Source organism: Ostrea edulis, chromosome 9, assembly GCF_947568905.1.
Source record: "Ostrea edulis chromosome 9, xbOstEdul1.1, whole genome shotgun sequence".
In the NCBI taxonomy this organism is placed as follows: Eukaryota; Metazoa; Mollusca; class Bivalvia; order Ostreida; family Ostreidae; genus Ostrea; species Ostrea edulis.
In genome coordinates, this window is record NC_079172.1 from 72820255 (window position 1) to 72847341 (window position 27087).

Below are 27087 nucleotides of genomic sequence, written 5' to 3' on the forward strand. Positions count from 1 at the left end.
ATCCCGCATGTATAGGCTTTAATTTTGATAAACTCGGGTCTACGTCGAGTTCGGAAATTGTTTTCCCGTCCGTCAAGTTCTTGTCAATTTCGTCAGCCTCATAGGCATTGACTAGATGCAAGGAATCTCATGCATGACGTCACCGTTTATGTGCACAAAATTTATATAAAGTATAAAACCTACTCCGTACCTCCTAATCCGATAAAAATTCCAGTTCTGTTTTAAATAGCTTATATCAGAGTTAGAAAGATAACGGCAAATCTGTATCTAGGATATTTTTCACTTTAATATTCAATGGTGTTTAAGCTTAAGGTCGTTCCTCGAATATCGAATTTTGTATTTCTTGTAATATACCAAAAATATATATCAATATTGTAATTTTGTTATTTGTAAACTATTTTAAAGATGTTTTTCAACTAATATGTATACGGTGTGACCGTTAGACCGAGCGAAGCATGTAATGGTCATTGGAGTGTCCCAAGTGGTAATCATAATTCCGTTAAGTACGGTAGATTATGATTCATTAAAAAATATATAATATTATTTTGAATGAAATTTCCTTGCGCTAAACACCCAGTAACATCTCAATATTAAAGGAGTATATATGGGGACAACAGTTTTACATGATCCGCCTCAAAATTTGTAATTTCAGAAATTCAAGTTTTTTCCAGTAGGATTATATAAGAAATACCATTCTGTGGTATCTTGCACATATGCCTGGTAAGGTACCTCAATTTTTTGTGAGGAGACTTGTTTTTAAAGTAACAATACTTCATAGACAAATTCTTTGGAAGAATTACGTATTATTGAGGAACGTGTCGTCTGACCTTAAAGCTTACAAAAGAGTTTGACGAGCCAAAAAAAGGTAAAACACCCAGGACTACAAATAATCTCTATTTAGTGGTGATGGCGGTGAGGGGGGGGGGGTAACAATAGTCATGTTCATATTATATATTTTCTTGCCAGTCCAGTGTAGATTATTTATTTCCAAAATCTACCATCCCCTCTCAGAATCAAATTGTCGTCACCTAATAGTTGTGAAGGATAATTATCGCAATTGTACGCTATTCTAGATAATACGAGTACTGAATTATGGGAACTTGCAAATTATGTCGACAAGGTTTAACAATGAATAAAAAGAAAGAATTTATTGATTTATTAAAATGGAACTGACACAAAATTTTACAACCAGGCCATCTTTAAAAAAAAATTGTTTGTTTGCCCTCTCCCGATCTATGGAGCGCCAAATTAACATAAACTCAAATAATTGAAAATATCTTCAATTCATTTGATGCGTGCAACAATTGAATTGATTGATTGATGTTTTTCGCCACACTCAACAATTTTTCAGTTATCTGGTGGCACCCAGTTTTTATTGGTGGAAGAGAGAACCCAGATACAATGTACCTGGGAAGAGACCACCGACCTTCCCAAAGTAAACTGGGAAACTTTCTCACGTACCGGCGCGAGCGGGATTCGAACCGTCAGAGGTGAGAGGCCGTGTGATTTTGAGCGCGATGCTCTAACCACTCGGCCACGGAGGTCCCCTCAATTCAATTAAAGATCTCTTCAATTAATTAATATCTTCAATTCTGAATTATTACGCACATTAATTGAATTTATGATAGCATGAATTCTTCAGCTGAATTGATGCGCACTTTAATTGAATTAATGATCTCTTCAAATGAATTAATGATATCAACAATTGAATTGATGCGCGCTACAATTCAATTGAAGAGAGCAATAATTGATATAATGCGCATATTAAATCAATTAATGAGAGCAATAATTGAATTGATGCACACACTAATCTATTTGATGAGAGCAATATTTGATTTAATGCGCACATTAATTCAATTATTGCTCTCTTCTATTGAATTAATGATATCTTTAATTTATTTAAAGAGAGCAATAATTCTTTTAGAGAGGGCAACTATATAATTAAAGACAACTTCAATTCAACATATCCACAATTGAATTTAATTCAACATATCCACTATTTATTTAATGATATCTTTAATTGAATTGTTGCTCTCTTTAAAGGATTGATGCGCACATTAATTCCTTATACAAAAGCATTACAAATGCTTTTTGAATGTGCATCTTATTTAGATAAAATAAAGTCTAATAAAATGTTAGCACTAAAGCATTATACATAGGATAGAATATTTCCAAAAAACTCAATAACAACATAAATATGGGAGAAAAAATCCCATCTAGAACAAGCATATGGGAGAAATCCCACACAGAACACCAAGTGGGAGAATTTTTCCCAAATGAAGCAAATGGGAGAAACACTCCCAACTTGAAAACATTCATGGGATATTTTCTCCCACATGGGAAGAAAAATCCTATAGAAAGATTTCTCCCATGGGATTTTTCATGGGACAGCTGATAGGAGTGAAAATCCCACAATAATCCATGGGATTTTATGATTTCAGGTGAAATATCTTACAAACTACAATTACAGGTGCAAATTTTGGTGAATGTCTTGAGGGCAGAAAATCCAATCATTTTTTGTGAAGGATATACTTGTATCCTTGATAAAAGGGTTGGCGAAAGTCCGGACTTTTGTCGTGTCCAGAGTTAAATGTCGCACTGTTTATTATATCATCATAACCAGTTTGTATGAAATTTTGATAACGCTGTTTAAGGAAAATTGCAATTTTCTGACGGTGATATACGATTCTGTTTATGTATGTCTCGCATCTTAAAAAGTGTGATGACCTGTGTATTTCATTTGATAATTTGTTAGTTTTAACTCTAATGAATGGAAATAAATACACTTTTTAAACTTGTGTCAGATAAAACTGCGAGTATGGAGTTACCTTAAACAAAACTGGGTAACAATTATATTTCCTCTCTCCATTCTATATCATTTACCAAACCTGAAAATCGTATAACTCGTCGAACACATACATATACAATTATTCAATGTTATTATCCATGTTAAGAACACGGAGCAAACACGGCCCCTTGGACACACCAGAGGTGAGATCAGGTCCCTAGGAGGAGTAAGAATCATCAACACCAGAATACATCACTGAATCCTATGATTATGGATGTTGTCCATCACAGGCTCTTCAAACCAGCGCATGTAATGGATGGCAGTCCCTCCGAATGATGACATCACTTACAGGAGTTATGAGATTGAACACTTCGTTTTCTTCACCTTTCCTTAAACTTTAATTTACTGATAAAGGAATAAATACCATAAGCAACATTCTTCCTCATAAAAAGGTCCAGTCTTGTGTTCCATCATATTTCAAGTTTAAGTCTATGTGGTAGTGTTAGTGATATGGCATTCCTACTAGCTCTGACCTTTAACCCTTTAGCTCCATTGGTAGAGTGAGTGATATGACATTCCTACTAGCTCTGGCTAATGGGTTAACCCTTTAGCTCCATTGGTAGAGTGCTAGACTGGCGAAGAGAAAAAGATTAAAAGAAGAGTGCTGGACTTGTTTGCCAGAGACCCGGGTTCAAATCCCATCAGAGGCATAAAATGCATCTGTTACAACTATATATGTACATTTATTATTGGAAACACTTTTTTAAAACTACAAACTTTACAGTGTCTAGATATAAAGCATCATATACATGTACATAATTCACCTTCTTGTTCTCCGTCTTCTTTCAACTATAGTCCAACTGAACATGTCATTACTGGTGATGTTGATATAGACCAGCTGGACATGTCATTACTGGTGATGTTGATATATAGTCCAGCTGGACATGTCATTACTGGTGATGTTGATAAATAGTCCAGCTGGACATGTCATTACTGGTGATGTTGATATATAGTCCAGCTGGACACGTCATTACTGGTGATGTTGATATATAGACCAGCTGGACATGTCATTACTGGTGATGTTGATATAGTCCAGCTGGACATGTCATTACTGGTGATGTTGATACAGTCCAGCTGGACATGTCATTACTGTTGATGTTGATATAGTCCAGCTGGACATGTCATTACTGGTGATGTTGATATAGTCCAGCTGGACATGTCATTACTGGTGATGTTGATATAGTCCAGCTGGACATGTCATTACTGGTGATGTTGATACAGTCCAGCTGGACATGTCATTACTGTTGATGTTGATATAGTCCAGCTGGACATGTCATTACTGGTGATGTTGATATAGTCCAGCTGGACATGTCATTACTGGTGATGTTGATATAGTCCAGCTGGACATGTCATTACTGGTGATGTTGATATAGTCCAGCTGGACATGTCATTACTGGTGATGTTGATATAGTTCAAAATGGGAACTGAAATCACTTATCTTAAAAGGTACTAAATTTAGAGAACTCCAGCCTTTCAATTGGCGACAGTACTTCATTTTTATTACGAATTTTATTGACGATTATGCCAGACGATGGGCTGAATATGAAGAACTTGACACCTTGTCAGAATGGATTAAAAGAACAAAAGGAATATCAAAATCAGGAATCAGAAAAAGTGTACCATCTATCCTTCTGTGTAGTAAACCAGAAGTGATAAAAGAATAAGATAAGTTACATTAGCAATATATTTTGGTTCCAGTTGACAAATCTTGTAACAACATTGCCTTTATTTGTAGAGACTCTTTATTTCAACTGTATTTTAAACGAACTTGGCATTAATTCCATATTTGGTAATCTTACTTACATGTATGCTTCCAAATATGAAATCAAACATGGATTCTAAAAAGTTCTAAATAACACTTAGTGAGTTTGAAATCACACAACCTTTCTCAAACCAAAACGTTTGACTTTTCTACACTTTACACGACCATTCCTTACGTTGAAATAATGACTAGTTTTACACCACAGACAGATGCTTCTTCAACATAAATGGAAAAAGAAAACATTCGTATACTTGACCAGTCAACCAAAACATACTTTGTTAAACACCTCTCTGAATCTACGCACAAGTACGCTGAAGTTGATATCAACAAGATGCTGGAGTTCCTCATTGACACTATCTTCGTAATCATTGGAGATCATGTCTTCCAACGATTTGTTGAAATTCCCATAGGCACGAATTGTAGATAATCTATCCAAACCTTTTCGGCATTTATCGCCATAGTGTGGTATTTAAATGCTTTAAATTCCAGTTCAAGCGCGATGACTTTTGTATCCTTGTTCACAGTCAAACATTTTTGTGACCACGAATTTGATATACATTGCACAGTTTAATCAAAGCCCTCAGAGACGCTGATTTATAGATTGAGGTTACCGAGAAGCAGACGTCTTTAAGAATGTTTTTAAAAAGATGGCGACAAACCCTCATTTTAAATAATGTAATTATTGTTCTTTAATAAATTCTATTGCAAAGTTTAATAGTGTAATTAGTTGGTGTATCTGGGATTGATATTCTGCTAATGTATTTTGTTGTCGTACCAGAACTCGACTACATTGTAACAGTGCACCATCATCTCGTTTTATGAAACAACATGACAAAGCAGCTGGTCGCATGTCGTTCTTTCAGATATCGCCAATATGGATAATATAGAGGTTAGTCCTTAATGAGTGTGTGTACTGTGCAGTATGCACATATTTTCACATTGCATACACCCCCTTAAGCCTTGGTATCGGGCTATAAAACAAATTGCGTTTTTCAAGGGCCCAACCTTTTCCCTCTGAGTAAAAGGCTTTAGCAAGGTATCCAGGGAAGATAAAGTCTGGATGAAATTAAAGAAATATTTTAAGGTTGATCGATCCTCGTGTGATGTTTTAAGTTAACTATTAAGTTTTTACTAAAATCTTTTTTAAAAATAAACTTTGCGCATGATAGATAGATATATTTCAAAGGAATTTTATTCTTTGCATAGAATAAAGAATCTGATAAAATATCGATACTGAAAAAGTTTGTTTTCCATAGATAATCAATTATTTACCGGTGTATTTTAAAAATGTTGCTGGTATTTCTTCTACTGCGTGTCTATTCAACTTTCAACCATTAATATTGATAAGTCACATGATGGTTGATCCACCTTTACTTTAAGAACATTTAACATGAAAAACAAAATAATTCATAAGTTCAGCAAATGATAGTCTAAATACATATTCGATATTCCTTTCCACTGAAAACAACTGAATACGGAGGCACATCTTGTGTTTTTATCGTAAAATAGACGCAAGTTCCGAGTTACCCAAAAGTTATTTCCCTTTGTCGAACTCTTTCGCATTTTATGACGTATGGTGGGTACACAATGTATACATTATATCGTAGACTGGCATTGTACATAACGATTACGTACGATTAATGTAATAAAAGCGTAACTTTTGTTTATATCAATCACTGGTATGCATATTCTGGCCATATCAAGCATAATCTGTTTGAATAAGATCATCAAATTGGCTATTGAATCATTATTCGTTTCCTCTTCTACATGAGTGACGCTTTTATCAAAGAAAGATGGCAATTAACTATATTTGTTTGAGCCATTTTGTTATCCAATACTCATAAACTCACTAAAGTTGCCTTTTCCCTGAGATAGGATGGTCTCAGAAACGCTGGATATCATCTTTTAAGAAATAATACAACGATTGTAATTAGCAAATGCACCCACTGTCATCATATTTTACGTCATAATTTACGGAAGAGTTCGACAAAGGGAAATAACTCTTGGGGAACTCGGAACTTCCGTATTACCCTACCACTGAATATTTCATAACATTTTTAAAAAAAAAGTGACGTATTGCATTGGTCAGCGTCCGTCGTGCGCTAACAATTAAACATTTAGATTTCTTCTTGATAACTACCATTCCTATTCTTTCCAAATTTGGTATGAAACATCTTTAGGACCAAGGGGCATAAATTCTAAATCTCAGGACTCTTGTCCCACTGGGATCTTCGGAGCAAAAACTGCCAAAAAATTCACCAGTATTCAAAGAGAACTCATGCTAAGTTTCGGGACGAGTGTAGCAGACAGTATAAGAGGGAATTCATACTGCCTGGCTAGTGAGCTAGCTTGTCTAATGGTGTTGGAGAGTCTCTCTTGATCACGCAAGTTAAGCAACGACGAGCGTGATCAGCATTTGGCTGGGTGACCGCTGCACTTTCGTTACACTACTACAACAACTTCAGGTCGCAAGATCCAAATATTAGAACGTAATTTGATTGGTTACTAATTAAAGTCACAAACCTGAAGTTAAAGGTCATGGCGTTGACAATAACGAAACAGCTGCTTTTCGACAAGGCGAAAAGGGTCATTCTATAGGCAGAGTAGACCGGTAAAAGTAATTTAGTAAAGGAAATCGCTTGAGCATTGGTTCAAGATGGAAAAATCGTGCCAATAACAGAAACGACTTAGTTACAGCTCATTGGCAGATTTAACGGGAGAGCGCAGACCCTCCCCCCCCCCGCCCTTAAATTAATCAAATTGAAGGTAAACCGTGGTCTCTTATCTAAAAAATGTAAACAGTAAAACCAATAATTTCTTCTACTCTCGGAGAAGTAAATGACAAAAATCTTTTGAATTATTGAATTACTTTTTATTGTGAGAACTTACATTTGTCCAAAAACCCTTAAAAATTGCGTCATATATATATATATATATATACATTTTATCATCCATCCTCATGTATATATGAATGAAAATATGCAGTTTCAAAATATATTTAAATCACTAGCGCTTTCTGGATTTTAACATCCATCCTCACGTGAATACAAAAATTGAATTACAAAGTTGTTTATCTTAGAGACGTCATTACATGTATGAGTTCAATACATCGGCTCAACCTTGCATTTCTACAACCTTTCATCGCCACTATAACAAGTAACCAGATACTAAATCGATCTTTACATGTACATGTACTAATAACAAACGTTGTATGTGATACACATGATAACGTAATACGTATGGGGGTGGGTGGGGGGGGGGGTGGGGGGGGGGGTACATGTTGCCGCATTTACATGTATCTCTCTGGAGATCGATGCAGAAATAGTGATTCTTCATAGTTGTGATTATGTATATCATTTCATTATATCTGTTGTTTTAACAACTCGAGAAAATAAATCTCATTAAGTAAATATCCACATACGTGCATACGTTAGAGGAAATAAATCTCTTTAAGTAAATATCCACATACGTGCATACGTTAGGGGAAATAAATCTCTTTAAGTAAATATCCACATACGTGCATACGTTAGGGGAAATAAATCTCTTTAAGTAAATATCCACATACGTGCATACGTTAGAGGAAATAAACCTTTATCTCCGTTATATATTGCGAACATCAGAAATTTAAACCAATAACTCATCGTTTTGGTACTAGGGCACTCACTTGCAACATTCTGAAAAATAACCTTCAAACCAGGATAAGAGTGACTGCTAGGAGTAAGTTTTCCGAGGGAGAAATGACTAGAAGAAAGACAACTATACAACACCGGCACAAAATAGGTGAAGGACTAGAGTTGTCCTCCATTTTTACCACAGGGAGAATCTTTTTTATGACTCTTTATTATTTTCAATTTAAGTCTGATTAAAGTACATAATATGTACAGACTGAATAGAACTTATATCATGATTTTTTATATGAGAGAGAGAGAGAGAGAGAGAGAGAGAGAGAGAGAGAGAGAGAGAGAGAGAGAGAGAGAGAGAGAGTCCAATCACTTATTCAATTAATGAGTTCCAGTTACTCCAGCAGGTATGGAAAAAATCTTATTCACAATTTTCATAAAAATATACTTTTGGGTCTCATGAAAAAGGTTTGAAGGGATATCGCATATCTTACATAATAGGCAATTTTAGAACACCTCATTGTATAAATGTAATTAATCTTCAGTACACCTCATTGTATAAATGAAACACCTCATTGTTTAAATGTAATTAATGTTTAGTAAACTTCATTGCATAAATGTAATTAATATTCAGTATTCTTCACTGTATAAATGTAAGTAATATCAAGTACATCTAATTGTATAACTGTAATTAATATTCAGTACACCTCATTGTATAAATTTAATTCATGTTTAGTACACCTCATTGTTTAACTGTAATTAATATTTAGCACACCTCATTGTATAAATGTAATTAATATTCAGTACATGCACCTCATGATATATACATATGATAATTAATCCAGAGAAGAAGTACATTTGGAACTGATTTATTTTTGCCAAACAATCCAAAAATAGAATTACTTTTTGATATAAGTATATGAAAATTTGTTATATTCTGAATGTAATGCTCTAACTCTGATAAAAATTCCTACACACAGTCACACTCCCAGAAAATTCCTACACTCAGTCACACTCCCAGAAAATTCCTACACACAGTCACACTCCCAGAAAATTCCTACACTCAGTCACACTCCCAGAAAATTCCTACACACAGTCACACTCCCAGAAAATTCCTACACACAGTCACACTCCCAGAAAATTCCTACACACAGTCACACTCCCAGAAAATTCCTACACACAGTCACACTGCCAGAAAATTCCTACACACAGTCACACTCCCAGAAAATTCCTACACACAGTCACACTCCCAGAAAATTCCTACACACAGTCACACTCCCAGAAAATTCCTACACACAGTCACACTCCCAGAAAATTCCTACACTCAGTCACACTCCCAGAAAATTCCTACTCACAGTCACACTCCCAGAAAATTCCTACACACAGTCACACTCCCAGAAAATTCCTACACACAGTCACACTCCCAGAAAATTCCTACACACAGTCACACTCCCAGAAAATTCCTACACACAGTCACACTCCCAGAAAATTCCTACACACAGTCACACTCCCAGAAAATTCCTACACACAGTCACACTCCCAGAAAATGTGTTATCGTCTCTTCTTTTTGCATTACAAAAGAATTCCGGTTAAAAAAAAATAATAATAAAAAAGAGTTTGTTGCTGACATCCTATATTTATGAGTCTGAATTGGAACCACTGTAATTTAGATTTTTTTTGGTGATTTTAAAAGGCAACAAATTTATCAAATTCCAATAATCTTCCCTACTTAAATCGAAATTTTCATTCTATTTATCTCTACATGTTGTTCGTGTGTTGTTTTGATTTAGAATTTCGTAAACTGGTTTTGATCTTTTGCATTTTAATAGAGCATATTCTTAACTGTATTGAGGGGAGGGGAGTTTTAGTAAGGAGGACAATAAAGTTTACCTTTCTGAGACAGGTTTTCATGGCTTGTATTATACCTAAGTAATCTAAAAATAAAATATTTAATAATTGTTGAATAGAGCCTGACAGATTCCTCATAGGAATATAATTTATCTTCTTCATTGACAAGATCATTAACAAAATGTACATTATAGTCATACAAGTGCATACCTAGAGGATAGCTTTTACCACCTATGAGAAAATTGGGATTAAGAAATAATGGTAGGTATATTGTATGTATAGACTACCTGATATATATTTTCATTCATTTTATCTTGAAACTCAATCCAGGCTTTTAAAATAACATCTACCCAAAATCTGTTATCAATTTTACATGTTCTAAGTAAGTCTTTCCACGGGTACATTGTAAGTATTTTAATCCAAATATTGAGTTGTCTTTAAGATTTGGAAAATGAGAGATTTTATACCGTATCATTTGAAACCACCGCGGTGCATAAATTCAGCTTTACAATGTAAATTTATTATTTTATTATTTCTATTGTGACGTCATGCAATTGCGTACGCAAAATCAATGAAAAACAATAGCGTGACGTCATAATATATAGTTTGGTTGAGAAGTGCCAACGAAGGTGCATTTTGACGAGTGTACTACAAAAACTTTGCTAAATTCCGATTTGCTAAATTCTGATTTACCATGGATAGTACACAGAAGACTGTGTGGGTCCAGTTTAGGACTCACTATGTTACGAACAGTGAAGACCTTGTTTTGGGTATTACTGGTTCCCTCCCAGAGTTAGGACAGTGGAACGCGAGACGAGCTGTACTTGCAGGTAAATTACCATATTGATCAAAATTTCCAGTGAGGCAACTTATTATGATTATTTTTTTTTTATATTCTCTTCCCCGATGACAATCTGAGGTGTGTTTCATTTTGTAATCTTAAGCCTTTTTATCTGCTTTTTTCGGAACCTTTGAATCTATTTGATCAATTTATTTGGAACAAGTTCATTCGTATCATTAATGATTTGTTACTAATCACTGATATCACTATTATGCATTTTAATTCTGATACCATGAATATTTTAGTTCCATGTATATCATCTTTTCTCTCACATTTGTAAAGCGCTTTAGAAAACTAATGTTGATAGGGTGTTCTATGAATCTTTTAATTACAATTACAATCATGAACGATTTGTAACACACAGCTAATCACTGATATCATTAAGGATTTGTAACACACAGCTAATCACTGATATCATTAACGATTTGTAACATACCGCTAATCACTGATATCATTAATGACTTGTAACACACAGCTAATCAGATATCATTAATGATTTGTAACACACAGATAATCACTGATATCATTAATGATTTGTAACACACAGCTAATCATTGATATCATTAATGATTTGTAACACACAGCTAATCATTGATATCATTAATGACTTGTAACAAACAGATAATCAATGATATCATTAATGATTTGTAATACACAGCTAATCACTGATATCATTAATGATTTCTAACACACATTTAATCACTGATATCATTAACGATTTGTAACACACAGATAATCACTGATATCATTAACGATTTGTAATACACATATAATCACTGATGTCATTAATGATTTGTAACACACAGCTAATCATTGATATCATTAATGACTTGTAACACACAGATAATCACTGATATCATTAACGATTTGTAACACACAGATAATCACTGATATCATTAACGATTTGTAACACACAGCTAATCACTGATATCATTAATGATTTGTAACACACAGATAATCACTGATATCATTAATGATTTGTAATACACAGCTAATCACTGATATCATTAATGATTTGTAATACACAGCTAATCACTGATATCATTAACGATTTGTAACACACAGATAATCACTGATATCATTAATGATTTGTAACACACAGATAATCACTGATATCATTAATGATTTGTAATACACAGCTAATCACTGATATCATTAATGATTTGTAATACACAGCTAATCACTGATATCATTAATGATTTCTAACACACATCTAATCACTGATATCATTAACGATTTGTAACACACAGATAATCACTGATATCATTAACGATTTGTAATACACAGATAATCACTGATATCATTAATGATTTGTAACACACAGCTAATCATTGATATCATTAATGACTTGTAATACACAGTTAATCACTGATATCATTAATGATTTGTAACACACAGCTAATTACTGATATCATTAACGATTTGTAACAGACCGCTAATCACTGATATCATTAATGATTTATAACACACAGCTAATCACTGATATCATTAACGATTTATAACACACAACTAATCACTGATATCATTAACGATTTGTAACACACAGCTAATCACTGATATCATTAATGATTTATAACACACAGCTAATCACTTATATCATTAACGATTTGTAACAGACCGCTAATCACTGATATCATTAACGATTTGTAACACACAGCTAATCACTGATATCATTTACGATTTGTAACACACAGCTAATCACTTATATCATTAACGATTTGTAACATACCGCTAATCACTGATATCATTTACGATTTATAACACACAGCTAATCACTGATATCATTAATGATTTGTAACACACAGCTAATCACTGATATCATTAACGATTTGTAACAATATCATTAAGGATTTATAACACACTGCTAATCACTGATATTAATAACGATTTGTAACACATAGTATAATCAGATATCATTAATGATTTGTAACACACAGATAATCACTGATATCATTAATGATTTGTAACACACAGATAATCACTGATATCATTAATGATTTATAACACACAGCTAATCACTGATATCATTAACGATTTGTAACACACATAATCATGACTGTACACTATAGATTACGAATGTTGAACCGAATTTAATCAGTTTATGAAGACAGAATGTCTTTCTTTAATAAATTTGAATTTTTCATAATAACCAATAAGTTAAAACTCTTAATCCTATTCATGCATTACTGATTGTGAAATCAAATTTACCAGATGTACTTTTTAACTTTTCTTAACATAGTTAAGATTTATGAAGCATGGTATGATTAAGTAGAAAATTGTATTGATTCTAGTGACATAAAGGCAAATATCTATCCTAATTTATACTCAGATATTTCAAATTCCAGATGATAATACGTCTAGTTCATTTCTAAATATTTTTTAACTTTACAGATGAAATTCCCAAAAGATCAGGAGAATGGGTTGTCTTAATAGAACTTCCAGCAAATGTTACGTTTGACTGGAAGTGGGCGGTACTTTCAAAGAAAAACGCCCCGATGACCGCGTACCGGTGGGAAGAGAGAGATAATAGAAGAACTGTACTGCAGGGACGGGGTCGTCGATGTTACTCCGCGTGGAATTACGACGCGGCGTATGAAACCATCACCAAATTTCCAGGTATGTAAGTTTCACGTAGATGTATTATATCCTGTTGTATAATTTAATTCTTATAATTGTATTCTATTTTGTGATTGGTCAGATAAAACTAGGATATGCAATTTATTTTGTATAATCTGGTTTGGCTAGGGGACACCCCCTCCCCTACGACAACTAACACTCAGAACCAACTATTTAAAAAATGCACCACAGCACAACCTTCTACAAAACAGAAAAACAAAGTGTGCATGAAGATACCTAGTACTTCTGTTTGACAGACAGGTGTTCTTGCAATGTTTGACAGACAGGTGTTCTTGCAATGTTAAACAAGAGGTATCTAATCTACTAGTACGTAAATCACTGTGTTAAAAAATCAACACATTCGGGTGTGACCGGTCTACAGGGGAGGCTTACTACTCCTCATCTCCTGGTATATCCTGATCTCACCTCTGGTATATCCTGATCTCACCTCTGGTATATCCAGGAGTTTGTGTTTGACCTACTGGATCATCCCGCTTGTGTATACACATACATTGGGATGATCTAGATTATCATAAATTATGCTTAAACAGTGGCGGATTTAGAGGGAGACTCGGTGGTTGCAACCCTGTTATGCCAGTTTGGGGTCTTCACCCCACCCCCCTACTCCCCATGTTGGGGAGGAAAAAAGATACAAACCTGGTTAGCACCCCCTCCTTTTGAACATTTTTTTGTAGATTCACCACTGATAGATATATATTCATTTTGTAATTAGTTTTGGTTTCCTTAAGTATTGAACACCTCTATTTCAGTTGATGAATGGAAATGGATGGGTGATGATGCTCAGGATGATAATGGACAATCTCCTGAGAGTGAACATGTTCCCCCGAGGCGTGTAGATGTAGGCTACCTTACTAGTGTCGTGGTATCCTCCTATCAGGGTATCCGACACAAAGTGGTAGCCTTTTGCCAATCGGTTTTCAGAAGAGGGTGAACAGTTGAGGACATTGATCTGTTATTAACATTGACCTGCTATATTTAGATAATTTCTCCATGAATTTAATGCTTTATTATCATTATTTTTAATTCTAAGTTCTAATGATTTGTGCAATAGTCATAAACTTTTCCAGTGGATCTAGTTCACTAATAGACTAACAAAATGTATTTCTAATTACTGTTTTATATTTTAATTAAACAACATTGCAACCTTAAATTGTGTTTACTGCCACACACAAACTTGACCCCGCCCTTTTCTAGAGAAATCGGGAACTTAATAAACACTACAAAGACAGAGCTGGAAACCGGTCATAAGTCGGTTAATCACTGATTTAAACATTTACCGATTTACAAAGAGTCAACAGCGTCACCCGGGGAATCGGTAACATGTCTTCCGGTATAACGGCTCAACATCGGGAAAAGTCAAGTCAGCTCGTTATCGGTACCTCCTGTCAGATACTTCACCCTGAGTGAATGAATACTAGGAGTGAGGGACATAACACACCCTACCCGTCATCACTACCCCGAATGGTGTTCTTCGTATGTGCATCACTTGGCTTGGGACTAACCCCCCCCCCCCCCCTCCTTCGCTGCTTTGTTACGAGAAATTAGATTCTACTCTTTAGGACCCAATACATGCAGTAGTCACTCTGTCCATCCGTCTTCACTTTCTGTGACACGCGATAACTGAAGTTTCCTTGAGAAGATTTTCATAAATTCAACACAGAATACATGTACTAAGATTTGGCGAGGAAAAAGCTCTTCGATTTTCAGAATTATATGGAGTTGAAAGTTTCTAGATTGATTTGAAATTTTCTACTTTGATAAGATGGATGAACTGTCTTTGGCACATGATAAGTGGAGATTACATGATAATAACTTCGTAAAATTTAGACGTCCGATTAGTCAGAATAGCCCTTCAAATTTTCTGTCCGTCCGTCTGTCTGTCGGTTAACACTCTCTATGACACACGATAATCTAAGTTTCCTTGGAAAAGTTTTCATAAATTTGATTAGGCAGATCAAGATATCTTTCGATTTATAAGCTTTGTCGTTATACAAATTTATAGGACTTCGAATTCACTTACATGATATACATTTTATGCCATGCCCGGCTCTAAAATATTCATTGTGGAACGTCCCGTGGGGACCCGGGTTAGAATAGATCCACAGTACCCCCTTGCTTGTTGTAAGAGGCAACTAAATGGCGCGGTCCTTCGGTTGAGAACGCAAAAACCGAGGTCCCGTGTCACAGCAGGTGTGGCACGATAAAGATCACTTCCTGCTCAATGGCCATAAGCGAGCATAGGACAAAATTTTGCAACCCTTCACCGGCAGTGGTGACGTCTCCATATGAGTGAAATATCCTTGAAAGGGACTTTAAACAATAATCAATCAATCATTGTGGGGTCCTTTCTGATTCGTCAGTTTTCTAGTTTCTGCAGGCATTACGCTCACAGAAGACGCCATTGTCCGATGAGACAGATAGTACATGTACAGTACAATTAAAACAGTTCCTGTGTCACGGCAGGTGTTAGCAGGATGGAAAACCCTACTGAATGTCACGGCCCTGAGCGCCATGCGAAGGTGAAACTTTGTGGCACTTCAAATAAATCTGGCGACGTCTCTGCATGAGTGAACAATTCTCAAATAGGGCGTAAATACCACAATATGAAATCTACGCATGCCGCCCAAGGTCGTTTGGTGAGGGTTAGGTTTATCGTGACACGGGGTCTCCATTTGTATGTCTCATTCGAAAGAATCCACTGATTATGGAAAAATAATTATGATCTATCCAAGAACCGTGAATTATGACGTAATGCCGTTATTGTAAATGACACGCATTCGTTGAAAGTCCATCGAAGCTTTTGACATATTCATTAATCGTCTTTACATACATATAACAGAAAAAATATATAATCAAACAGAATTATTATTATATATATTATCAAATGTTTTCCAAACAGAAAAAAAACCCACCGGAGGGTTTACTATACAGAATTGTAGCAGCTCCGTGTACCGTGGAATCTTAAAGGTAGACATGTAGAAGTAGGACGATCTCACGGGTGTATCCATGGAATCAGCTCGATAAACGTAAAGGGGTGTAACTTATACATTTAAATGAGACACTCTTTCTTATCAATGTATCGATATGTAACTTCTTGACATTTTCTTTTTTACAAATACCGGTTGCGGTTGCGTTCGCTTCGTAACCTGGAGGTCGTGAGTTCGAGCCCCGCTCGTGCCATGGCCGCCACAAATCCAAGACATAAACATAGGTAGTGATTGTTCCTTCGCCAAACGCTCGGCATTTCGATGTGAGGGTCTTTGTGATATGACCTTAACAGCGGGGGTCCCGTATCGCGGCAGGCGTTGGCGCGTTAAATAACCCTCACTGCTACAGCCGTAAGCGCTAAGCTTAGTGCGTCACCCACAACTGCTGAAGTTTCAATATGGTTGAAAAACAGACGGACAGAAAGTATAAAAACAAGTATATGCTTCCACCTGGAAGAGGGGGAAACATAACTACATTCAGTGTAAGTTTAAACAATTTTACAAAACAATCCTCTTTAGGGTTTCTTATTAGTTCATTGTCCTCTCTCATTTCATGAATGGAGGATGTTATAGAAACTTCCTATTGCGTACACACAATTCTCTATTACAGGACTACACAAATCATTCCACAATAACGCATAGTAGTATCCCGGGTGTGCGATACGTATACCAGTGTGCGATACTTATACCAGTGTGCGATACTTATACGGGTAGAAAAACACTTGATTTGTATGTGTAAATTTCAAACGTTAAAAAATTGAAGGGATTGTAATCCGGTTACTTGGAGTAGTGTCTGGCAGCCTGTTGTGAACGGAAAACAGACAACAGGTGGGTTGTGGATAGGTGGATCGGTTTTCAGTTTACCTTGCACCATTGCAAGAACGTCGAGGATGTTTTCCTCCGCTGCCAGAGAGTTTTGGAAAACCAGCGAACCAGAATCCCCCTCTGCAGCAAATGGGCCAGAATCAGAATCCCTTCCGCTAATTTGAATAACAAGACTTGGGATTCTGAATGGTTTTAACAGCTGAACTTCAACGTGCTTCACGACCCCTGTTGTAAGTCCAGTTCTCGCTCCTCGCTTGTGGACTATATCGTCAACATTAAGTTGTCTAGAAGAGATTCGTGCAGGCGTTGGAGATCCAGATTTGTCGATGAGAAGCTTTTCACATTTATTCTCTACAGCCAAAACTGCATCACGGTCGATTTCCACAATTGTTATATCATCATGCAAACAGTCCATATCTCCATGCAAGTGTATCAGTTCATGTCCGAACTTCACGACTGAGTTGTCAATTAAGACGTAAATATCTGCAGGGTTCGTAAATGCATGGCGACTTGTTACAATCACCATGGCAGAGCCGTTAGCCATCATTAGACTCCCTGTTGTTGCAAACCGTTGATCCTGTCGAAAAGCCTGTAGACTTTCATTCACATACACAAACTTTGCACCATGTAAGGCAGTACCTTCTTTGGCTAAAAAGGATACGCCCAGTGCGTCCTCTACATGTATTTTATAGCTTATCTCCCTAAACTTTGATTTAGAGAAGAAATCCACTATCTTGTCTTTCACGCTGATATCAGTTGTAATAATGTGTAGCACATCCCCATCAAATCCATGGTATAGAATCTTCTTACCAAAGCTAAAGTTATATGAAAGAACACTCTATAGAAAACGAAATGCAAATGCCTATATGCAATATAATAATTTCATATGAAGCAATTAATGGATCGCTCTAGAACAATAGCAAAGCTTACGCACCAAAATGCACGGAATGTTATAGTATTCAAAGAAAGTTTATCATCCTTATAAACCATTATGCGTTTACAATATTGCTCTGATACGTTATGTTCGATACTCTCTCTGATATCGGAGAAAATTATCCATATGTTAGTTTAAAAATGGATCTGTTGAATATCAAATTGAAGAAAAAGTTCTTTATGATAACGTATTTATAATTTGAGAAGCAACATTATTACTTTTCAAACATACACTTTGTATCTGCACCAGCACCATGGGGACCTATACAGTAAGTGTCATTATTTTAGATTTGTTGCTTTTCTTCATCACCAATGAAATTATGACCTTGACATTTGATCTTGAGCACGCGTCTTTCTCTCACTATGGGTAACATGTGTACCACGTTTAATATTACCCTGGCCTAATTTGATTCTTCTTCTTTCTATCTATATTATAACTGATTTTTTCTTATTTAGTGCCTACAAAATTACCAGAGCAAATTGGAGATTTTCCTTTCACCTATCAACATAAAAAACAATATACTTCGTCTTCTACTCATTGAAAATATGCGTACAACTACAAACGCAATCTAATTAAAATTAGATCCTATGATCCGCTCATCTACCATAGCTACACATACATACGTTGATGATCATTGGCTTATATGTATGGTGTCCGGATATGGCTATTTGCAAAAGGGTGACTGCGCGTTAGTCACAACACGCCATCAAGCAACGCGCCTTCGCGCTCTCACGCCAACTTGCAACGCGCCTTTGCGCCGACAAGCAACGCGCCTTCGCGCCAATAAGTAACGCGTCGTCTCGCCAACAAGCAACGCGCCATCACGCTAACACAACTCGCCTTCGCGCCGTCACGATAACAAGCAACACGCCTTCGCACCGTCACGCTAACAAACGACGATGCAAAGGCGCGTTGCTTGTCGGCGCGAAGGCAAATTGTGTAAAGTTGTGTTAGCGTGATGGCGCGTTGCTTGTTGGTGCGAAGGCACGTTGCTTGTTGGCGTGACGTCGCGAAAGCGCGTTGCTTGTTGGCGTGATAGCGCGAAGTTGCATTGCTTGTTGGTTAACGCACAGTTACGCTTTTGCAATTGGTCATATGCAGACACCGTATATATATATATGTGTGTGTGTGCGTGCTGTTCTTATTTGTTCCACAAGGTTCTCGCAGACGGACAAACAGGCGAATGCCGAGACGGGCATATCTAGTCGCGCAGATGAACTGATATCTAGACCCGCAGATGAACTGATATCTAGACGCACAGATGAACTGCACCATACAATGATACGACCTGTCCAAGGCAGTTGTATAAAAATTAATAATGTAATAATGCACGCGAGAGAAAAACCCCCAGAAAGACAAGATATGATTATAATCTACCGATTATAAAGTCTCCCAAACGAAGTATTAGCTGTATAAATGTGGCTTTTAATGAGAACTACTATTTTCATCCTTTGACAAAGTCCATGCCAATTTTAACTTCATTTAAAAAATGTAGATCACGAAGACTTTTATTTTTTGAAAATTTTCAAAATATCCCCCTTTTTTCCTGGTGTCACATGACATTGATCCTAATTTGTAGGTCCCAACATCTACATATCATTTTTGATGATCCCATGTCTTTACAAGTCCTGGTTCTAAAGTTATATAAGTTTTTATAATCAAGGCCAAAGGTCAAGGTCACTGGGGATACTAGTTTGTCAATTATCATTTCGGATGATTCCATGTCTCTCTCAGTCTCAGTTCTAGAATTATACAAGATTCATGTTTAAGGTCAGAGGTCATTGTCACTGGAGTCACTTGATCTTGATACCAATTTGTAGATGCCATTATCCTTTTATTATTTCTGAAGATTATATCTCTTTATCAGTAGTTACGTGATACGAAGTTTATGATCTAAGGTCAGAGGTCAAGGTTACTGAAGTCACTTTTAATTTGATACTACGAGTAGTTTGCAGATCTTATCATCCTCTTATCAATTCCATTTCTAAAATTATGAGTTTGTATGTTAAAGGTCAGAGCTCAAGGTCACTGGAGTCACTTGACCTTGATTTGTAGATCTCTTTGTTTGGGAGACTTAAAAATCTAGAATAACCTTTGAAGCATGTCACGGATTGTCTCCCCCCGCATTTTATCATCTTCTTCTGGTAAGGGTTCGGGGTAGCATGCTGCTTGCTTTAGACGTCTGATGAGTGCATTTACTTCTAGAAGGCTTGCATCGACGTTTTCATTCAGTGGTAGATCATGTAAGTTTCTGCGCATTTCTTCCAAATGTTCTTGGAATCTTTGTTCCATAATGCATGTCATTTTTGTGATGATTTCTGAGCGGTTTTTCGCAATGACGTTAACATCATTCATTCTTGATTTAGAAAGTGCGTCAATCAATTTCAGTTTCAAGCTTTCATCAACAATCCCATCATTTTGCATCACAATTAAAAGGGACCCCGTATCGTAGGGAAACTGTCTGTCAAACTGAAATATTTAAACTTGAAATTTCTTTTATAAAGTAGATATATGTAACTTGAATTTGGAAATTCAGAATTGTGAGCTCAATTGAAAATACGACAAAACGCATTCTTACGTCATCTATACGGTGATGAACATTCTCCAATTTGTTCAAGAAGTAAACGACCAGAACCGCTGCCTCGTTCAGGGTACCTTTAATGGCGAGTAAAAACAAAAAGTAAACATAATCAATATTTTTCGTATTTGTTGGACAAAGTAAATTAGTTGATTAATGTATATAAAGTTTTCAATAGGTAATTATGGTAGATAATGACTTTTATGTAACGTGTTAATTGTGTATGTTCTATTGTGTATATTTTGGATAAGTAAAATATGGCAAATATATATGTTTTGTATAACATGTTAAATATGTTTCTTTCACGTTTGATGGACGTTGGGTATGGAAATTTTCAGTTTGAGTCCCCCCCCCCTTTTGGGATGCCTCATATTAGTATGTTTCTTATCGTCGCTGTCTTGGGTGGAAACTTCCGTTTAGGCAAATTTAACATGATGTAATGTTTTGTTTTAGGGCCCTGTACTTAGCCTATTACATGGATGACCAATCACAGCGCGCCGTTAGGACGCTTTGGTCATTCCTCTTTGGTTGCTTGGAGTGCAAAGACTGCTCAAGTATTTGTGTACACAAAGAAAATTAATTTGATACTGGAATTTTATTCACGGTGTTTGTGATATTATATATATATATATATATATATATATAACGACATTGAGGGATCGTTCTGAAGTGGTTCCTCTCGTATGAAACGTGAGTTAGGCTAGGCCTATATGATTTGTTTTTAGACAGTTGCTTGTTTAAATTGAAATATGACGGAGCCTAACAGACTGAATGTATTTTTGATTGGACATTTCTTTATTCGACGGGTTGGACAGTATATGGAAGATTTTTCTGCACTGGAAAACTTTATTTGGACGGTGATCGATTCAATGTTTCTATTCGGACGCGGGGCGGCATAAAGCTGTGTGTGCATCTTACACAATCGACTGAATACTTGAATTTCTCTGCGATTCCCGACATATGCTTCCTATATATTGGGAAAAATGACTTGCACCAGTATAGCAGTGACGAACTATCTCGCAATATTGTGTCTATTGCAAACTATTTGCGGGAAAGCATAGGCATATGATCTTACGGGGACAGTAATGTTCCCACCCAATGTCACGTAAAAAGTTGTTTTTTTCCCCCTGAAACGTCGGCCTATGCCAAGGATGACCAAGATCGATAAAGAAAACTATTAAACACATTTCAGAACATGTGCTTAAGAAAAATAAGTGTACATGAAAAAAAAAAATTTGTTGCATAATAAACTTTAAAGACTTCCTGAAACTAAATAGTGTGGCCTGAAACTAATTTGCTTGTTTCTGTTACGAGATTTGATGAATCAAACACTTTAAGTTGAAGGGCTATGGAGGTCATCCATTATTTCCCAGCATGCATCTGTGATCTGAAGGAGATGAGACACATTGCTGTTGTTGACTGGGTCACTGTTAAACAGCAGAAGTTTATGGATTCATATTAGAATTAATGGATAAGGTTTTGGAGCAAAAAGAATTGAAATCAAATCTAATAACAATACATTAAGAAAAAGAAGAAATCACTCCCACAAAATATCTCCAGCTCCTCCAACTTCTAAACTTACTCAGAAGCACTGTATATTTCAAGATTCAAAATCAAAATTAATTTTATTAGATTTTCAGAATACTTGGATATAATTTAGGTGGCTGTGTCATTTAAAAGTATTGCAATATTTGCATGTAATTTATATGTTGATTATAATTGATGTCCATGGACCACAGATAAATGTTGGCGATACAATTTACAATTATATTATTTGTTTACATTTAAAAAATACTTATTCAGAATTTGTATCAGAGTCTGAGGTTTCAAGAAACCATTTTAGGAATTGGAGCAAATTTTTGTCACAACAAATGAGGGTAAAACTACTCTGTTTTTTCCTCGAGAGGCTGACCTCATCTGACCTAGTTGATAAACTGTCTGTAGGCCATACATCTTGATAGCATGTTTGCAACAGAATTGTTACTGTATTCTATCACGTGTGTATGTAATTGGAAATATTTACACATAAATATCGTGTTATGTTTAGATTTTAATACATGTGAATACAGAGAGTATTTTTCATTTTCGTGTTTTTAAAACTTGTTTAACAAGTTGTTATCCAAGTCCTCTGAGACCCTTTCTCTCTGGATACATTACATATGTAATCTGACACAACATGTTCAAATTCCTGGCAACAAAGGCACCCCCTTGAATGTACATAGGTACAATTTCCACAAACACAATAATCAAGGAAAATTCCTCTCATTAAAACCAATTGCTGGTGAAGAAGCATTATTCTGAAAAACAATTTCTTTCTCTGTAACCTCAAGTTCAAACTGATATCCCACATTTAATTCACTTTCTGCTGATGACATTTTAACGTTGATGCTTACAATGTGCCAAAAATACACAATGTGTCCTACTGACATCAGCATCAGTGCTGCCCTCTAGGGGTGCCAAGAGACACCCAGCAGGGAGGCAATTTAAAAAAAAAAAAATATGACAGCTCCCAAGAATTAAAAAGATTTGTTAATCTTTACGAAATATCTCCCTACGGAAGAAAGCTACATCTTAATGATTTTCAGAATTCATTATATACATTAAAACTCTTTGTCACATTTTCATGTTCACTTCTTTTAAGATACGATAGCCAGAGAGAAAAAAAGAACACCTGCACAATAAAACGAAAACAGATAACATCGGTAACATCATACATTTATACAGAAGAAGATGGAATTGGAATAGTCATGCGCATAGAATGGATAACACCAAACTCTGTGCATTAGCTCTGACAGGGAAGACAGAAGGGAGAAGAAAAGTGGAAAGACCGAAAACAACTTGACGAAGAATCACCGAAAAGGAAAGAGACCAACTAGGACGGAAAAGCTGGAGTGCAGCTAGGGTGATTGCCAAGGTCGGGGATAAATGGAGAAGTGGCAATGGGGCCTTATGTGTCAGTGAGCATGAAGAGGATAGGTGAGGCGACAATGGCAATGAAGCATTGTATAAATTTCCATGTCTATCGGGTAAGGCATACAGGAGGAGAAGCGCTCACAAGAATTTTTTTTTGTCAGACAGACGAACATAAAGAACAAAAACATTAATTTTTCACTTAGGGCAGTTAATGCTAATAACTCTTAATTGTAATCTTTGTGCTTTATTATTATTGTTATTGTGTGTGTGTGTGTGTGTGTGTGAGAGAGAGAGAGAGAGAGAGAGAGAGAGAGAGAGAGAGAGAGAGAGAGAGAGAGATTACGAGAGAGAGAGAGAGAGAGATTACGAGAGAGAGAGAGAGATTACGAGAGAGAGAGAGAGAGATTACGAGAGAGAGAGAGAGAGATTACGAGAGAGAGAGAGAGAGAGAGAGAGAGAGAGAGAGAGAGAGAGTAAACTGATACCTTTATTAAGATCTGTTAACACTTTATCACTTTCTGTGTTTTCTCCGAATAAGAAGGATATATTTTTATCCGTGATGTCTCCACCTACGACAACTGTACAATCTTTAAATGCCTTGATGGGAAATTCTGGAATGGCTTGTAGACCTTTGACAACCCAGTCTAGCAAAAACCGATGATATTGATACCGTGGTAAACATTTTGTTCCTGGCAATACTGAAAATATTGAACCGTAAAAGCATCGTTACTTGTATTCGTGTACAGGTAGGCCTACTTTCACTAACAGTAGAAATCGTTAAGAGAAATTCATGACAGTACAGTAAAACTCGAATATAGCGAACACGGATATAGCAAAGTTACGGCTATAGCGAAGTGAAAACGATTTCCCCGGCAAATTCTTTATATATTCTATATAAAAATCTGCGTCTTTAACGAACACGGATATAGCGAATTTACGGATATAACGAAGTAAATTCCTGTTCCCCTTGAATTAAAAATGAACGTAAAAATCACCTTTTATAACGAATTTATTTTTTCCATTTTAAACTCTTTGTGATTTTTAACAATCGTTTTCCATTGACATAAAGGATCCACACTTATTACAAAATTTCTGTTTGTATTTTTTCAAAAAAGGTTGTTAAAGGAAAACAATACTTACACATACGTTAAGGAAATATATTGTCGGTATTGTTTACTATTCTCATTAATTAAATTTGAAGTTTGATTCCGTTTATTTTATCATACACTTCTTTATTTGTGTAAAGCAACAAGTAAATGACAATTGCAATAGACTGTACATGTATGTATTGCGCAAAATTTTGTTGACATTTCTCTCTCCACATGTTCTTGCATGACTTAATAATCCATCAAGATAAATTATCATATATAAATCAATGTGTATATTTCTTGTATAACAATATTTCTTCTCGAAAACATATAGGCTTCATTTCACTTAAAGACAATACAAACGCAAGTATATCGATTGCTGCTTTTTTATATAACTGGTATACATGTAGAACAAACCAGTTTTATAACGAATTCGTTATATTTGAATTATGAATTCGCTATAAACGTATAGCGAATTAGAGGGTCCCCAAAAATTCGCTATATCAGAGTTTTACTGTATGTATGTATTGAATATAAAATTAAAATTCTTACAAGTTGTAGATTTTCTCACCTTTGAAGTGCTTTTCGTATGACACGTTTTCAGTCGCCGACTTTTCCTATGTTTAGAAATGAATATTTCAATATATATTCAGGAGACTGTTCTAAACGAAATCTCCAAGAACAGTTTAGACTTTCCACGTCTATAATCTTAAGTTTTAGCAATAAGTTTGTATTACGACTGGTTTGTGGAAATACACGAGGCACTTGTTTTTGAAGGAATTAGTTCATAATCTTCCAATATACCCAACCTAAAATCAAGGGGTGTATAAAACGTGTTTGTGAAGTGAGTACATTACATTGCTTGTTGTTTAAACGTCCCATCCCTTATTTTTTCTCCCACTGTCTACAGGGAAGTTAAACACATGTCTATTTTCTATGGAAAAGTGAAGATATCGAACATTGATCAATCTCATGATTCCTAAAAAGAAGACAAAATTAAGAGTAGGGCGAACACGGACTCCTCGACACAAATGTTAGATCACACCCACCGTGAGCTCAATCGTCATCACGTAAACAGAGTAATCCGTAAACTCAGAACAGTTTGGTTGCATGTGACATGTATTGCATAGCTTTGGCAATGACGTCACAATATGACGTCATACATTAATCCCAATAAATGCAACCCGAGAACATAAACAAAATACTTCCATTGCACGGACATACACTAACCCTGTTGATATCAGATGAAGCAGGTACACCATATCAAGATGTCACCAGTTCTTCTTTATAGAAATTATTCATATTTTTAGCTGTATAATTCAACAAATACACAAATTGGTGCGCATCATTTACTTAAAATATCGATCTATAGACCCTGTACTTGATTTGCGCTACAAACACAATAATATATGTTTTATTCCATCGTGCCTTTTGAAAGAATTTAAAAGAGTTGCCCTTGCTCTATGTCCATTAAATGCTCAATGTGTGACGTCATCGATTGATGTGATATTATCCACTTGGGTTAATTCAGTATCCGTGTAAGGTCTACCTGGCTTAACAACAGTTGAGTGTGAATCACCGATTTTAAAATAAAATTGGAACTGTGTATCATAGATTCTCATTTGCATTGAAATTTATACGTACATGTAACATGACGAATCAAAGGTGGTTTTACTAGTCACAAATAACATGCCAATCGAGTGTGATGAAAGTTGGACAAAGTGTTCTCTCTAGCTAACGGCTAATCAGTGGGGGTCACTTGTAAGTTATATCCAATCTGCTGGTGAAACTTGATGATCATCGATATGAGTGAAGAGTTTTCTTGTCGTTATACAACATTGGTGACGTGTTTATGTTTGCTATAAAGTCCTATGACCTTTGAACGTTTGACCTTATATCACGTGTCTACATTTAAATTTAGAGGGTTTTCTGATTATATATTGTTGTATACTTGCCAATTGTTAGGCGTTCTTTATAAACTGATTTCGATTACGGATTACCCCCGTTTTCCTTATCTCGACATATGGTCAACAGGGGATGCTTTCTGCTTGGCACCTGATCCCACCTTTGGTATTTTCGTGTTTGCCCTACTCTTAATTTCGTATTCTTTATGGGATTTATGAGATCGATCACTGTTCCTTATGTTAAAATTCTCACGCTATAAAATTAAATGATCTTTAATATTTTGACATGACTGTCGTCAGTA

The 27087-nt window shown here is 35.8% G+C and overlaps 2 protein-coding genes across 8 annotated transcripts in view; one reads left to right on the top strand and one right to left on the bottom strand.

The window, feature by feature from the left end:
- The first annotated feature begins 10772 nt into the window (after positions 1–10772).
- Positions 10773–14487, top strand: LOC125658503 (uncharacterized). The gene is made up of 3 exons (XM_048889779.2): positions 10773–10908; positions 13311–13535; positions 14306–14487. Exons 1-3 carry the CDS (start codon positions 10773–10775, stop codon positions 14485–14487), a joined length of 543 nt encoding a protein of 180 aa, XP_048745736.2.
- A 1862-nt stretch (positions 14488–16349) lies between these two features.
- LOC125658127 (uncharacterized) overlaps positions 16350–27087 on the bottom strand; it is a 35415-nt gene continuing 24677 nt past the window's right edge. For all 7 annotated transcript variants that reach the window (XM_056150580.1, XM_048889258.2, XM_048889263.2 and 4 more), the window contains 5 exons: positions 25453–25498; positions 24279–24491; positions 20881–20957; positions 20395–20771; positions 16350–18183 (listed from right to left, as the gene is read on the bottom strand). In XM_056150580.1, the coding sequence (XP_056006555.1) occupies positions 17286–18183; positions 20395–20771; positions 20881–20957; positions 24279–24491; positions 25453–25498 (1611 nt within the window). In that variant the 3' untranslated portion in view covers positions 16350–17285. The remainder of the gene's footprint in view (positions 18184–20394; positions 20772–20880; positions 20958–24278; positions 24492–25452; positions 25499–27087) is intronic.

Coding starts and splice junctions, on each gene's coding strand:
- LOC125658503 (XM_048889779.2), top strand. CDS start 10,773: ATGGATAGTACACAGAAGACTGTGTGGGTCCAGTTTAGGACTCACTAT. Junction 10,909..13,310: donor GAGACGAGCTGTACTTGCAG/GTAAATTACCAT, acceptor TTAACTTTACAG/ATGAAATTCCCAAAAGATCA. Junction 13,536..14,305: donor AACCATCACCAAATTTCCAG/GTATGTAAGTTT, acceptor CCTCTATTTCAG/TTGATGAATGGAAATGGATG.